Source organism: Acartia tonsa, chromosome 8, assembly GCF_053477335.1.
Source record: "Acartia tonsa isolate MP-2025a chromosome 8, ASM5347733v1, whole genome shotgun sequence".
NCBI lineage: Eukaryota > Metazoa > Arthropoda > Copepoda > Calanoida > Acartiidae > Acartia > Acartia tonsa.
The window spans coordinates 22,258,948-22,275,211 of NC_137267.1; the positions used below are offsets into that span (position 1 = coordinate 22,258,948).

A 16,264-nucleotide genomic window follows, 5' to 3' on the forward strand; every position below is an offset into this window, starting at 1 on the left:
AAAGCTTTTTTCTTTTTCTTTTTTTTTGGGGGGGGGGGGGCTAAAAAGTTGAAGAATTAAAATTTGGAGGTGCCTCTAAGTACATTTTTTTTTTTTTGGGGGGGGGTCAAAAGTTGAAAAATTAATTTGAGGGCTTGAAAAATCACTTTAAACCATCATAATATTTAAATCTTAAAAAAGAACAGCCTAAAACCATCTTAGGACCTATGTAAAACTTACTAAAATAGAGGAACTAAGCGGTTCAGTAGTTATTGGTATATTAAGCTTCAGACAAAAAAAATACATCTTTTTTTTATAATAGGATGTATGACAAATATGAACTTTTCTCAAAGAATTGACAAATTCTAAATAAAATATGCCAACATAAATATTACCTTTTACATTGTTGAATTATGTTTATGTTTTTGCTTTAGTAATAAAACTGTTCATAAAAACATTGCATAAAAGAAGTTTAAATGAAAAAGTATGAAAAATGTCTCATTCGTTATGTGAACATGTCAACTGTACCGTCAAAAAAGGATACAGAATTATTTCAAGGTCTAAAAGGATAAGACTATGGCTGAATGAGCCAACCAATAAAATTCATTAAAGTCCCCAAAGTTGTTACGCCAATGAATAAGAAAACGTGATTTAAAAACTTTGGGGACTAATGTAATAAACAGCTCATTTCCCCTCTCTCTCTAAAATTATTCAGGAAAATAAAGATATACATACATTTTGGCCTTGTTCACCTTGTACATTTTCATATGTATGTAAAATTTCCACTAACTCTATGGGCGTTTTATCATTTGTAGTTAACATTAAAGAGTTGATGAAATTAGAATTAAAAATATTTCTGTAAAAAGATAATGGAAGGGCGTGTTCCACTCCCTTTTTAATGGGAAATACCTTAAAACCATCACGTAAAAATGTAAAATAAGAAATATTAAAGATTTCTTTTAAAACCATCATCCTGCTAAGTTTATATAAAAAAACGTCCTGAGAGCAACCATAAAAAGCTTCCATAAAAGAATACTACCACATGTCTATTTATTACACTAGTCGCCAAAGTTTTATGATAACGTTTTCTTATTTGATGGCTTAACAACTTTGGGGGAAATTTATTCAATTTTGATTGGTTGATTTATTAAGTTCAGTGTTCAATCGTTAACCGCTAATTTTACGCTAGATAATTAATATTTTGTTTATCATCATTGGGGATGTTTATAAATCTATTGGCCATTGCCTTACCCTTATAGAACCCTGGGGACAAACAGACTTACTTAAATATAAACAATCTACTCTTTTTCTAGCATAAGAAGACCTAAATGAAGAGTGTTCCAAGAACTAATTCCATTTTCCTTGCAATTCCAAATCCTTACTTTTAAGAAACAGAATTCGACTAACAAACAACAATTTTTCAACTAGTAGTGAAGGCACTCTACCAGTGAGATAATTGTTAAAACGGTTTTTTAACCTCTTTTGTCAAAGAGTAACATGAGTCCAAGGATGGTTTTATGCTATTTCATTTTTAAAATTTATTATTGGGATGGTTATAACTATTTTTCTCGTATTCATTCGAATCCGGTGGATAGGAACCGGTTCTAATCCATACGAAAAAACTGTTGAATGGGCATTTAACAGACCTAATCAGATATTACAGATTAACCGACACTTGCCAAAATAACAAAAACAATAAATAAACTTTTTCACATATATTTCATTAAAACAACATAACAAATAAAAACATACTTGTTTGAACAAATGAGGGGGAATTCCAGGACAATTGACAAATATAAAAATGCCCTATTAAAATAAAGAGAGAAAAAGCTTAAGAAATATTGAAAATTAGCACTTAAAAATGAAATAATAAATTAAATTTGAATATATGTACCTGATTTTAAATCTGCTTTATTAACTTAAAATGCGACTTTGATCTTACACGCAACAGCTTTTATAATATACTGACGCTAATCAAAAGAGGCAAACTTGTTTTGCTGTACACTTTTTTTACATAAATTCTAATAAAACCCTTATTTTAAAGGAAATACTTAATAAATCATTTTTTATATCATTTAATACATTTTTACAATATTTTATTATTTTAATCATTTTTATTCAATTTAACCCCTTTCAGACGACATTCCCCACAAGAAACAAAAAAAAAATCAATGAAATTGCATTTTATTTTTATTCAAATCCAAATCACAAGAAAAAAAAATTATCAACAACAAATAATATAAGATATTACTCATAATCTAGAATTGGATTATCAATAGGATCTGCTTTAAAAAAAATCCAAAATATCCTTCTGTTCATCACTGGGAGCATCATCAATGGTATCAATAACAGTAGAATAGTTGTCAGCATCATCATGAGTAGAATCATCAACAGAAGAAGGATTGCCAGTATCATCAGGAGTAGAATCATCAACAGAAATAGGATTGCCGGTATCATCAGGAGCAGAATCATCAACATCAACTGCAACTATCATGTCACCTTCTTCAGTAAACCCACACAAATCCAACTCCATATCAAATGGAAGGTCATCCTCAGCTTTAGCATCTCTGGAACTATTCTTGGCATTACCATCTTTGAGTTTCTTCCAAACATACCTGGTAGCCTGCTCAACAGATATTCCAATTTTTTTACAAACCCTTGCAAGCTCCCTTCTGGCCTTTCTCTTACTTGACATATCAGTAGAAGGGTTATTAAGAATCTTTTGATACTTCATTATTTGAACTACCCTAATTGATTCAAGATTTTTCTCCTCCCACATGACAACCTTTGAAGGCTTCTCAATAAACTTTGCTGTAGAATAAAGAAAACAACTACCAAAAAGGAAATCAACTGAATCTAATTCTTGAAGACAAAATTTGATTAAGTATTCAGCTAACCTCATATGCCTCCAGCACAGCATAACATAAACATCATTTGGTGACAAACCAACAATAATCTCTGTTTCAAACATGATAATTCTCAACTTTGGTATAATATTTTTAGCAATTAGCTCCATCTCACCATTTTTTACAAATTGACTGGCTTGGTGTTCCAATTGTTCTGCATTTGGAATCACATTACACATATGATCATAAGCAATACCAAGATTTGTAAAGTTCCCAGGAGTAAAAACTATAGCATCATCAAATGTGTAACCCAAAACAGCTCCAATATCAATTGGAGGAGCAATCCTGAAATTCATGGGTAACAACTTTGAGGTTAGTACTGGAACAAATCTGGATATAAATTGCAGACATTGCCTATCAGTTAATGCACCTCCACCAGTAATGCTTCTCCATCTGGGTATTAGTAACAACACCAAGTCTGAATTCCAATATGATTCCTTGGAATAAGTTACTAGAGATATCAACATTCTAGGGTCCTTGATGTAGTCTGCTTCACAAGGCAATACAGCTCCATCCACCATATTTTGAAACAAAAGATTGACCCAGGTCAAAAATTTTACTGGATCTCTTCTAGTGATTAGAACTCCCATACCAGGTGTTGGAGCTAAATTCATAGTAAAAAAAATCTGGCATATTACAGAAATTTTCCAGAGAATTGTGCCAGTTTTTTGATCATGCTCTAGGTACATTTTATTGTTTCTGTCATAATCCACATTTCCCTTCTGAATATATGATTCCATAAGATGTATGGCAAGGAAATTATATGCAAGTGCACTTACACTGTAGGGAACATTGGAGATTCCAGAAAACATTAACAGGATAGAAATGTCAACTCCCCTTAAACACAAAGGATCATTCCTGTTCAAAAATGTATAATTAGCTGATAAAAACTCATTAAGATTTCTTAATTCCTTTGCATGGTTAAAACAAACAGCTGTCCCTTTGAGTTGTATGAACAATTTCTTGAAGATATCTTGTGTTTTTCCAGATATATGCAATTTTACTCCTCCATTTACTGCTACCCATGGGAATATGATTTGAAACTGATTTTGCCCAATAGTAAGAAGTATTCTGGCTGGCAGCAGTGTGTTGGAATACTTTCTTACTCTATCTTCCCCAAACTTGAAAGTTCTTATAACTGTAGCTTCATTCTGGCCTTTAACTTCAATATACTGGATCTTGAAAGTGTAGAATGATGTTGGAACAGGTTGTTTTATTTGATTTTCAATAGCATCATTAAAGGATTTTATAAACATCTTTACTTTGGTTGGCTCATCTTCATGAAATAATAAAGAAAATTTTTCAGTTACAATGATGCTGTCATCTGCTAGGCTTTGAACATAGTCACCCAAAAAGCTCTTATAAGAGCCTCCAGCAACAGTTTCAGATTGTGAATTTAGATGGATGATGGTATGTTGAATTAAAGCCTCTCCTCCTGGATTCATATTTGATTTGAACAACAGATTTTCAGGGTTAGTACTCATTTTGGCTGCTATAATTATATCTTCCTTTGAAGGATAGGGAGTGGTGCCCATTGCCTCAGGATCAATAGAATTTAGATTGATGTTTTGATGGGATTCATCATACTGTCTCACCTTGAGATGGAAGGAGGCAATTCTTTCATCCATGCTCATCCTAAAAAAAATACATATTGAAACATATGATTTACTCAAATTGCCAATCATAGTATCAACATCATTTCATTTTTATCAAGTATTTGAAACATATGATTTACTCAAGTTGCCAATCATAGTATCAATATCATTTTAATGACCCAAATATATTTAAAACATATGATTTACTCAAATTGCAAATATAGTATCAATATAAAATTTCATTTTAACCAAATATTTAAAACATATGATTTACTCAAGTTGCAAATCATAGTATCAATATCATTTTATTGATCAATATTTAACACATATGATTTACTCAAATTGCAAATCATAGTATCAATATAGTTTTATTTACTTTAAGGGAATAAATTACTACCCCATGACTGCTAATCAAATTGTACAGTAAGTATATAACATAAACATAATATTTTAAAACAAAAGTATCTAGTTTGATTATGATTCTAAATAATCTTGCAAACCAAATCCAACAGTTTGCTAATGGAGTACCATAATAAAAACTATAAATAAAGGTATATTATAATAGTAAGTTGATCTATTTCTAGACTCATATATGTTGGGAGACAAAGAATCATAAATATATATAGGATTTGCTAAAATCTTATGCTAATCTTAACTTGAAATAGTAAACTAAATCCAGGAAAGAGTCAAATTACATTACATTTTCAATTACTCTTTCCTTGTGTTTAGAGGAATTGAAATCAAGTTCTGACTCATGAGCAATCCTAACTACTTGCATCTTTTGTCTTTCAATATTTTTCTTGGCAAAAGATTCACCAACTGTGTATTCTATAGTGAGTTTTGAGCCTGATATAGCCTTTACTATACCATACTTCCATGGTATTGATCTTGTATGAAAAGCATTCTCAGATGTGTAAAAGAGCACAAGATCACCAACCATAACCATAGAATCTTCAAACCATTTTGGTCTAGGAACAAGAAGGTGAAGCTGTTTTGCAAGTAAAGAGAAAAAAGTCTCCTGAATTGATGCAATTTTGTCTATGATTGCTGTAGGGGCTGTGTCTAAGAATAAAGGTCCAGCTAATGAACGTTTACTATTGTATCCACATAATAGTAAATTTGGAGTAATCACCGTGTACTCAGGTGAATTTACAGACCTGGCTGAAGATCTACAGATAGGTAGGCTGTTCAAATGATTGGAGATCTGTGAAAACAGTGTTTCCCAGCCTAAGAAACTCATTAGCGCATTTCCCTTACCTAGTTTGGCAATCAAATCTTTGACAAGACAAATTCTGCGCTCAACTTTACCTTGAGAGGCATGGTGTTTTGCTGCTGAAACAATAACAGTACAAGAGACTTTTGAAGAAGCAGAGTTCACAAAGGAGTTAAGACTAAATGTGACTTCCTTCAACTTTTTGAGTTGAGATCCCTGATCTACAATCAAAATGTTTGGTGCACCATACCTGTTACTGTGTCTAGTAAGAGCCAAAATGACACTTTGTGTTGACCAGTTTTCACACATTAAGACGTTTGTGGCACCTGTAACAACACATACAATCACTAAAGCTGGACATCTCATTGTGTCTTTACCTCTGCTTTGAAATCTGGTTTTTGTGAGAAAATCCTGTGCCAGATCACACATTGAAATGAAAAAAGCTGGAGCAAATGTTAGTCTAAGTGAACTATGATTTTTCATAGCTTGGTTTAAAGTTTTCCTTCTTATGAGTTTGCATTTTATGCAATCCTTGATTAAAGCAGCAATAATTTTCCTGCCATTAATGACATGAAATCTTTTTTGAATTTCAAGATATGTAGCTTCTACTCCACCATGAATTGATAAGTTAAAATGAGCAAAGATACAATATGAGTAGAAGATGTCAGAAGTGGGTAAGACACAAGGAGAATGAAAGCTTAGCTGCTTGGAGCCTAACCACTCCATTTCAAGCATATCTAAATCATGAACGCTGACAGATTGTTCATTAGATATTCTTCCTTTATAGAATAATATGTTATTATTCAGCTCATAATGTACAAGTTCTTTGTTGTTTAAAATTTCAAGACATTCTCTTGTTGCAGTTTTATCCCAGTAAGTGTTTAGGGTGTTTTCTGCAACTGCTTCAAGGTTAGCAATATGAGTGAGTGAGTCATTAGAGACAATGAGTTCTGTAGAATCAATCTGTGATTCTACATCCTTTGAAGAGTCATGACATGCCATGCCTAAAGATACTTCAGATCCAACTGCTGAACTATCAGAAAACAAATCTTCTGATGGAGAGAATCTTTCCCTGGATGAAGGGGGTATATATGGAACAATGTCTACTTGATTCAAGCTGAAGAATCTAAAAGCAGGGTTGTCCAATTGACCAACAGTTTCACGATTAAGAATACAGACCAGGCAACGTAAGCTCATGGCTGACTTTACTGCAATGTTCCTGGTGTTAATGTGTGTTTTGTGAAACAACTTATGACAGAATTTTGTGCAGATTTTCAGAATAGAGTTTCCTTTCTGCCACCCCTGGTGAACAATATCAACAAGATACAATTGTTTTGCAATGTACTGTGAGGAGTAACATTTAGCAGGGATTGATTCAACAACTGGTGAAAATGTTGGTGCTATAACACACATGACCTTAGTGTTTAGCTCAGATTGATCATTGTATATTATATAATTAGTGGTATCAACACCATTTTGTCCAATGAAGTCTAGATCTGCTAAAGCAACTTCATCAAGATAATCAGAGATCTCTGATTTAGATAGTGAAACATCCTTGAACCTGGTCAATTCCATTTCAGATATATTCTTAGTCATCCAATCAAACCCAGAATACCATCTAGAGTTTTCAGATATATCTTCAGGACTGATGTTTCCCTTTGTAAGATAATCTGCAGGATTAAGTGTCCCCTTGCAGTGAGCAACTTCAACTCTAGTTTCTCCACCACACACCTGTCTTATCCAATCAAAAAATCTTCTAATAGTTAACACACTATTAGAGACATAAACCTTGTTTCTAGCATTTTCATTGCAAACCCAGCAAAGAGAAACAAGACTGTCAGTTATGAACAGAATATCCTGATATTTCTTCCTTTGGAGAGAAACAACAACAGCATAGCACAACTCAGCTGCTAATACCAAAGAATGAAGTTCGTTCCTTGGGACTGACATTCTCAGTAACTGAGATTTGGCTGTCAATAATCTTACTGACCAACTGCCAGTTTTTGTAAGATAACTTTCATAAACTGCTGCTCCACCACATTGATCACTAGCATCAGAACATACAATAAGTCTTGCTTGGTAAGGAACACAAGCATTATCAGGTATTGTTGTTCTGGGATAAGTAATCTTAAGAAACTGTGGCCATAACATGAACTGATTAGTCCAGAACTTACGCTCATCAGCAGGAATAGGATCCTTAAAATCAAGATGATTTAGTCTAGAAGCAGCACGTTTGTAAAATGCCTTGACAGGCTCTGCACAACCAGTTATGTCATAAAATTCTCCAATTTTAGAGGCAACATGCTTGCGGGTCATGATAGGAAGAGAGTCACACAAGTCCTTTACCTTTTCATCTGAGTTAGCAGGAATAACATTTGGGGTTTTTTCCCCGCGTTTTTTAACTCCAAAATTGACTTCTGGAAGATTCAGACCTATTCTATCAGCCTTTGGAGACCAAGCCATGCCAAGAACACTCATGGAAACACCGTTCTTACTGGCCTCTGGTGGAGGATCCTCTTTGGAAAATGCAATGTATTTTAGATCCATGCCTATATTTGTAAGGATCTCCTTTACCTCCTGGACTTGTTGTTTACACAAAGCAATGGAGTCTTGACCAGGATTTAGGTCATCAACAAAAAGATCATTGGAGAGAGCATCAGAACCAAGTGGATGAGAAAGAGCATGATCTTCTCCAGCTCTTCTTAAAGTTTCAGCTGCCTGTGGACCAGTAGAAGAAATTCCATACCAACCACGACACATTCGGTATTTGTCAGGTGGTGTATTTTCATCAAGAGTTGGGTGATAAACAAAGAGTGAGTAAGGGGCACAAGAAAGATCCAAATGAAGCTGGTTATAAAGCTTGCTCACGTCTGAGGACCAGACTTCTTTAGAAGAGCGAAATCTAAGCAAAATAGAAAACATTGAATTTAAGCCTGAATCAGACTTAGCAACCGCAAGATTTAACATAGTAGATGAAGGATCTACTATGAGGCGAACCGGGGTACTTAAAGAGTCTTTAAATACCGGCCGCCAGATATGGAAGTGAGTAACAGGAGCAGTGTTAACTTTCTCAATGATTTCAGGATCAGAATCATCAAGTTTTTCAACAAACTTTAGATCAATTAATTGATTCATGGCACTGCGTATTTTTTCCTTCATATCTTCACTTTTCCTAGTTTGCTGCTTATAGACAGCCATAGCTTGATCAATGTTTGAGGTATTACCACGAAAGTGTTGAGTTAAGAATCTATCAATGTCAACAGTGAATGGAAGACTAATGAAAACCTTTCTTTGAAGATAGTCTATGTGAATAGAAGATTTAATTAGCCTGAATTCCTGTCTTTCTCTAACAGAAGCAGATTTCAATGTTGGTGAACCTATACATTTGCGGCAGGTTTCACATTCTTCACACCTGTATGAAACCAATGGTTCTTCATGATCAAGAAGTTGTCTAAGTTTGGCAAGGGGTACCTTAGCCTTAAACTGACTAATGCAAATGTGTTTAGGGGTGTGATTACAAGATGGTTCAAGAAGAAGAGGTGTTTTGCTTTCATTTTTTGGAAGCAATAGAGAGATTTCTTGACTTGACAATGGAGTTGTCTCAAATTTGTGAGACATTGAATCAGACATTTGGACTGTCAATGGTTTTTTAGGTAATGGAGGTTCTAGTAATGTCATCCAAGGGGAACCTTGATATGCATTTACAGTTTGTGCCAAAAAGATTGCCAGATGATTGACAGACACATGACCAAAGGTCTTATTGATAGCAGAAATCATTGGATGTGCGCCTCCATATGCTAAATATGAACCGTGAATGTCCTGGAAAGGGCAGCGATAAACTCCGAGACCAGATGGAATTGAGAATTCAAGAACAGGCATCAGCTCAGGGGTTTTTAAGCCTAATATCATATCAACCTCCTTTCCCCCTACAAATGGAGGAAGGACGTCTGATTCAGAAACTAGATTAAATTCTAATGCTTCCTTATTGATAGCACCCCAAGGATATTTGGGAATAGGGGATGTGATTTTGTCAATTCCTTGAAATGCAAGTTGCCACCAGTCTCCATTACGATCAGGACCTAATTGACAGGAATAAATTCCGTAATTAGTCCACATGTTTACATTGGCTACCCCACTGATGCGCTGATTTTCAGGATCAATGGTTTTGAAACCAGCGTTTTCTGCAAGTGCTCCCCTTACTAAATTGCCGCTTGCACCGCTGTCATAGAAGCATAGCGATTCCTGACCCCCAATCAATAATGTTTGAAGAATATAAACACTTTCATTTGGAGATTCAAAACGAGTGGACTCAGGGGATACAGCATTTCCAGTGGATGTATCAAAGGATGGTACCTTCATAGAAGCATCAAATGAGGATTTTGATTTTGGTACTGGACCTGAGAAGCTGTTTGTTTTAACTTTGTTGAAAACAACAGTATTAAATTTCATTGAAAGTTTAGAAAGAAGATCAACATCAATGATTTTAAAATAGGATCTTGAGATTTTCTCAATCTCATCAGAAGAGTACTTTTTATGATCCTGTCTTGTGCAAGTCAAAACATTGGATGGTTTTGTTTTGGTGTGTGCTTGACACTCAGGGCAAACAAAACCTTCTGGTAAGGATGCAAGTGTTACACATGCCTTAGGATTAGATTTAAAGCAATTGATTCTAAAACACACCCAACAAATTTTGTTTTTTATACAAAGATCTCGACGTTCCTTATTTGAAGAATTCATGAATAATCTACAACAGCCAATTTCATGTTTATTGTCCTTATGAAAAGGGCAGGGAAAGACAAGAGAACGATTAGGAGTGGTAACAGCATGAGCAGTGATCTCACATGTTTCAACAATATTTACAGCCTTAGTTTTAGAAGGACCATTACCTTCCTTCAAAGATTTGATGCTGGATTTAGTGGACAGTTTTTTCCATTTGTGATCTATTATATCCTTAAGGACATAGAAATGGAGTTCTCCTTTAGATTTATCAAGTGATTTTTCCTTCTCAATTCTTTCACTAAAGGAATCTATAATAGGATCTGGCATATTTGATACCAATTGCTTGACATAAGTAGAAGTGAAGATTACACTGTTTAGATCATTTTTGTTAACAAGATCTGCCTGACAAAGACTTTCAACTTGAAGAAGACATTGATAAATCTTTTTATAATACTCAATTTGAGATTGCTCAGAGGAAGGAGACGGATGTCTCAGAGAAGCTATTGCTTGTAACCTTGATTCAGCAATAGTCCTTAAGTCTCCATAACGATCAATGAGATAATCCTTTATCCTGTCTATACTTTCCTGAAAGGACTCTACTTCCCTTCTGATAGGATCACTTAGGTAAGTGGTGTAAATTAACAATGCTTGATCAGCTGGACTGCATGCTTTCTCAGCAAATCTGAAGAAAGTTGACAGGAATGTATAGACTGTCTGACCATATGGAGAACCATCAAATTTAGGAAGATTCACAGATTTAAGAAGATTTTTTTCTGAAGATAAGTGAAGATGATTTGCCTTGCGCTGTTGAGTAACAGATAACTCCCACAGCTTAATTTTTTCCTGTGTTATATCAATTTGCTCAATACTTTTTGCAAGACCTATTTTTTCAGCCCTTATTTCAAGATCTTCTAGCTCTTTCTTGAGGCTTCTAAGAGTAATTAATTCAAATGATTGAATTTCAATTACTCTTGCACGAGGAGTGTGATTATTTACTTCCTCCTGTACAATTTCATTTATTTGTTGACAACAAATTTGAATTTTCCTAGAAAGTCTTGAACGACTAGACATTAGTCTGCTTGAATCCTTAGTGGATAAGGAGGCGTTTTGATCAAAGCTTTCAAAGGAATCTTGCACTGAAGCAGAAACATTCTGATTAGAGGGAAATATATCCTTAGGAATTTTTGGTTTACCTAACCTAGAAGTTTCAGTTAGTTCAGAGTCTCTGGAAGAATCATGATCATCATTGATGATAGATTCTGAAGCAATAACAGAAGAAGGTTTTCCATGTTTGATATTGGAAGAAGAATTAAGAAAGTCAGATCTTAAGTCCTGAACCTGATCAGATAAAGTTTGGAGACTTTCCTTGAAAATTTTGTTATTTTCATGAAGAGTTTTGAATTCCTGGACAACAGCATTTTGGAAACTTAACAGGCTTTTTCGCATCTCATTTTTTGCCTCAATGCATTTGATCCTAACACAATTAGACTCATGAGATATCCTGTCTTGCAATGTTCCTTCAAATTTTGACTCAAGATGCTTAGAGAAGTAGGAGAGCTCTTTTCTCCAATCGCTACGGACAGAAGAAATTTTATCCTCTAAGTCATTCCTGCACTTAATAAGCTCTTGCTCATACCATGTTTTGTCAAAACTAGTTTGATATACTTTACTGGATAAAGAATGAGGATTTTGTGTGTAAGAAGAAGTTAACTTACCAGAGTTATCAGTTTCCAAGTTAGTTTCATTTTCCTTTTCCATTTGGACTGTGTTATCAAGGGGAGGTGAAGAGAAACTATGGAAGTGATCTTGATCATAAGTATTATTTCTTGCCTGTTTGGGAATGTCAAATCTAAATTTGACCTCAGAAGATTTTGTCCTGGTGGAAGAATAAGATGAGGATTCATTTTTGTGGGCAGACAAGAAAAATTCAATCAATTTTGGGATTTTTTCCTCCAACTCCTCAACAATTTGCATATCCTCAGGAATCATGTGGGAAGGAAGTTTTCCTATCCAATCCTGAAGATCACTCAATTCTTCCAGCACAAGAAAGGTGCTCAAGTTTGAGACAAGAGTTGGATTTTCAATTGCTTGAAAAAGCTCATTTATCTTAATCCTGAAGTTGACAAGAAGCTCATGTTTTTCATGCTCACCTGAAGGGGTGAAGCTCTCATTAAAGACCTCATTTTCAATAACAACATCATTATTGTCCCATTCCAGTGATTGTTGACAAGATGCAACAAGAGGAAGCCTTTGCCTAGGAGTTTGATGAGATTCATGTTCCTGAGAATGCAGTGGAGTTTCTGGGAGAAAGGTATTGGCAGTAGTATTTGGGACATAACTGCTAGAAGAAGCTGTAGGAATCTTATTCCTTTGAAATATACGACCCAAGACTGATACAGGTCTTTTTGGAGAAGAGCTGGACAATGGAGAAGCCAAAACAATACCTTTTCCTGCTTGCTTAGATGAGGAAGCAATAGGATCTGTTAATAGCCTTGAAGAAACCTTTGGTGATGTTCCAGATGAATCAAGAAAATGTGAGGTTAGAGACTTTGTTGCTCTAGATGATTGTGATTGATTTTCTACAGGAGGGGATTTTTGAAAAGAGTTAAGCATGGTTTCCCCTCCTTTGCTTAATAGTGAGAATGCTTTTGACAAAATGTTTGTGGGAGGCTTATTTTGATCCAAAATTTGATTTTCTGCCCCCCTTTCTACTCTATTTTGAGAATCATTAATAGTGGATGGGTTGGGCAAAACCTGGGAAGAACCTCCCTGGCCTTCCCCTACCCCTTGGTCAGAAGGCAAGAGATTTGGGTGAACACCTATCCCTTCCTTCTTTGATTTAGACCGGGTTTCCATAGTATAATCTGTATGTGATATAATTTAAATCACTATTGGTTTGTTGAAATATTTATAGAAAGAAAATATGTTTATGTATTTATGCTGTTATTCAATTAATAATGAAACCTAAGTTACTGAATATTGCTTATTAATATTGTTCCTTAATAGCACAATTTATGTATTTATCAATACATGCATTGACTATTTTTGTTTCCTTAAAGTACAAGTTATGTATTTATAAACACATGCATTGACCCTAAGGGATTATATAAAGAAGTTTAGTGTGTATTTTGTTACTGTGTATTTTACATTGTGTGTAAGATGCTAAGTATTGCTTATTAATGTTGATCCTTAATAGTACAATCTATGTATTAAGCAACACATGCATTGACTATATTTATTTCCTTAAAGTACAAGTTATGTATTTAATCAACACATGCATCAACTCTAAGGGATTATTTAAAGAAGTTTTAGTGTGTATTTTATATAATGTGTAAGATACTAAGCAACACTTAATTGAGCAACGAGTTAAAATAATTTAAATAAGAGAAGTAATACGCGTGTCGTACGCCCGCGCGTTTTTTCTACAGTCCCGCTGTGTTGTGTTAACTCAAATATTTTATTTATACCCACACACCAAAAAAAGGGTTTACACAAAGAGGAAAACTTACACACACAGAGAAATTTTACACACAGAGAGAAATTTTACACACAGAGAGAAACCTACATACACGGAGACAACCAAATTTTTGCATGCTCCGCGGGTTATCGTGTTTGCGTAAAGAAACATTCATTAGATACATATAACATATGATTAATTGATACTATGATATTATCAAATAAAATAAATTGATACTATGATATTTCAAATAATGATAATAATAGATTGATACTATGATATTTCAACTAATAATAATAAATTGATACTATGGTTTTAGGCTATTTTTATAAAGTAATACATTTATGACTTTAATTTGTAAGTTTCAAATGCCTTTTAGAACAATAGTTTTAGAAATTAGAATAGCAGACAAACTATTAAGCTCCGTAGATTTTATAATATACGCTTCGATTAAAGTTTTCGCTACGTATTTCCGACGAACAATACGACAAATTTCTCTTAATCTTGCAAACTTAAAATAAGTCGACGAAAGGAAAGGAGTTGCTAAGCTGAAATAACTTATCTAAAATGATATTTTTATCTCTGAGAAGAGGTTTTGTGATTTTTTTTCTTTCACTTAAATTATAAATAATTCAGCTTAGTTTACTCCAAATATATATGTGAATGATTTTGTTATTTTGGCAATGATTTCTTGTAGATACTACTAAGAGAGCATAACTATTGTCAATAAATAGTAATTCAAAATAGCTTCTTGTAGTCAAGCTTTTAAAATCAGAATTGTTGAATGGGCATTTAACAGACCTAATCAGATATTACAGATTAACCGACACTTGCCAAAATAACAAAAACAATAAATAAACTTTTTCACATATATTTCATTAAAACAACATAACAAATAAAAACATACTTGTTTGAACAAATGAGGGGGAATTCCAGGACAATTCCAGGGCTGACCCAAGTTGTTGACACAAACACTTAACTCCAAAACTAGCTGTCAGTACAGCCTGTATTGAGTAAGGCACCAGTCAAAACAACAGTGGGTAACAGAAACAATACACGGCTTCCGAAATTCTATAAAATTAAGACAATCTTACAAATTGTACAAACAATATATATAAAAATGCCCTATTAAAATAAAGAGAGAAAAAGCCTAAGAAATATTGAAAATTAGCACTTAAAAATGAAATAATAAATTAAATTTGAATATATGTACCTGATTTTAAATCTGCTTTATTAACTTAAAATGCGACTTTGATCTTACACGCAACAGCTTTTATAATATACTGACGCTAATCAAAAGAGGCAAACTTGTTTTGCTGTACACTTTTTTTACATAAATTCTAATAAAACCCTTATTTTAAAGGAAATACTTAATAAATCATTTTTTATATCATTTAATACATTTTTACAATATTTTATTATTTTAATCATTTTTATTCAATTTAACCCCTTTCAGACGACAAAAACTATGTCTAGCATCATATTATATCCAGCTTTCTACGAATATAGAAATGTACAATCATAAGATTAAAACCAGTTTTTTTAGCCGGTGCCTTCTATTGTACATTCTATATCCGCGGAAAGCCGTTTATAATACGATACGAGAAATAACTATTCTACTCTAGATATTGGGAGCGCAGCCGCTGGTAAATCTATTATTGACTCCTTGTGCGTCACAATTTATTATTATCTTGTAAGCTACTGGCTCCTCCCATAGAGAACTCTTTGGAGACAGGGTGTCGACCCACCCCTTTAAATATTTCTAAAAGTATAAGTAAAAATAATCTTTCTCTTTTTGGGGGGAGGGAAGGCCGGATAAGATTTCTTTTTTTATTTGGCTACATATTTATACATATATTTGTATTTGAACCAAAATAGAAAACTCTCTGAGAAACATAGATAAACAGTCATCCTATTACTTTAATATATGAACCTATTAACGTTTGGATGAGGTCTAATGTCTTGTCATACAGACCTTTATTATAGAAAAGATTAGCTTATGAATAGCTGCATGCTTGCTGGAATATTTTTATTTTTCCTGAAAATATATGAGTTGTCATTTGTAAAATAAAAATAAAACATATACAAATATTATAATGTCTAATATCTTATTTTTCCAGGTTTCCTTTCGATTTTTTTTATAATATATCTGTATTTTTAACTTCTTCCATGTAAAATAGCGGTTTCGCCCCTAGCCTCTCGGGGCTTTGCCTCAATAGATAATTGAAAAAGGGTGGATTTTTTGTTTTTTGAGGGGGGCTGGAGATGTCCCAACCTCAAGAAAATAGCCTAAAACCACCACAGGACCCGTAGGTATTCCCTGAAGAGTAGAACCTAATCGTTTCAACATTATGATTATGATTAGTTTTTTAAATTAATTAATTTATGTAACCCT

General features: G+C 33.8%; 2 protein-coding genes across 3 annotated transcripts in view; one reads left to right on the forward strand and one right to left on the reverse strand.

Moving 5' to 3' along the window:
* The window catches only part of LOC145326262 (sodium channel protein Nach-like), a 104,490-nt gene that overhangs the window by 28,373 nt on the left and 59,853 nt on the right, over positions 1 to 16,264 (forward strand). The window lies entirely within an intron of this gene.
* Positions 1,682 to 15,154, reverse strand: LOC145325454 (uncharacterized). The gene is made up of 3 exons (XM_080168440.1): positions 15,083 to 15,154; positions 14,777 to 14,940; positions 1,682 to 4,520 (listed from the first exon to the last, which is right to left on the reverse strand). The coding sequence occupies exon 3, from the start codon at positions 4,517 to 4,519 to the stop codon at positions 2,267 to 2,269; it is 2,253 nt and encodes a 750-aa protein (XP_080024566.1). The 5' UTR covers position 4,520; positions 14,777 to 14,940; positions 15,083 to 15,154; the 3' UTR covers positions 1,682 to 2,266.

Bases quoted from the DNA above. Each gene is read 5' to 3' on its own strand.
- LOC145325454 (XM_080168440.1), bottom strand. From the start codon at position 4,519: ATGAGCATGGATGAAAGAATTGCCTCCTTCCATCTCAAGGTGAGACAG.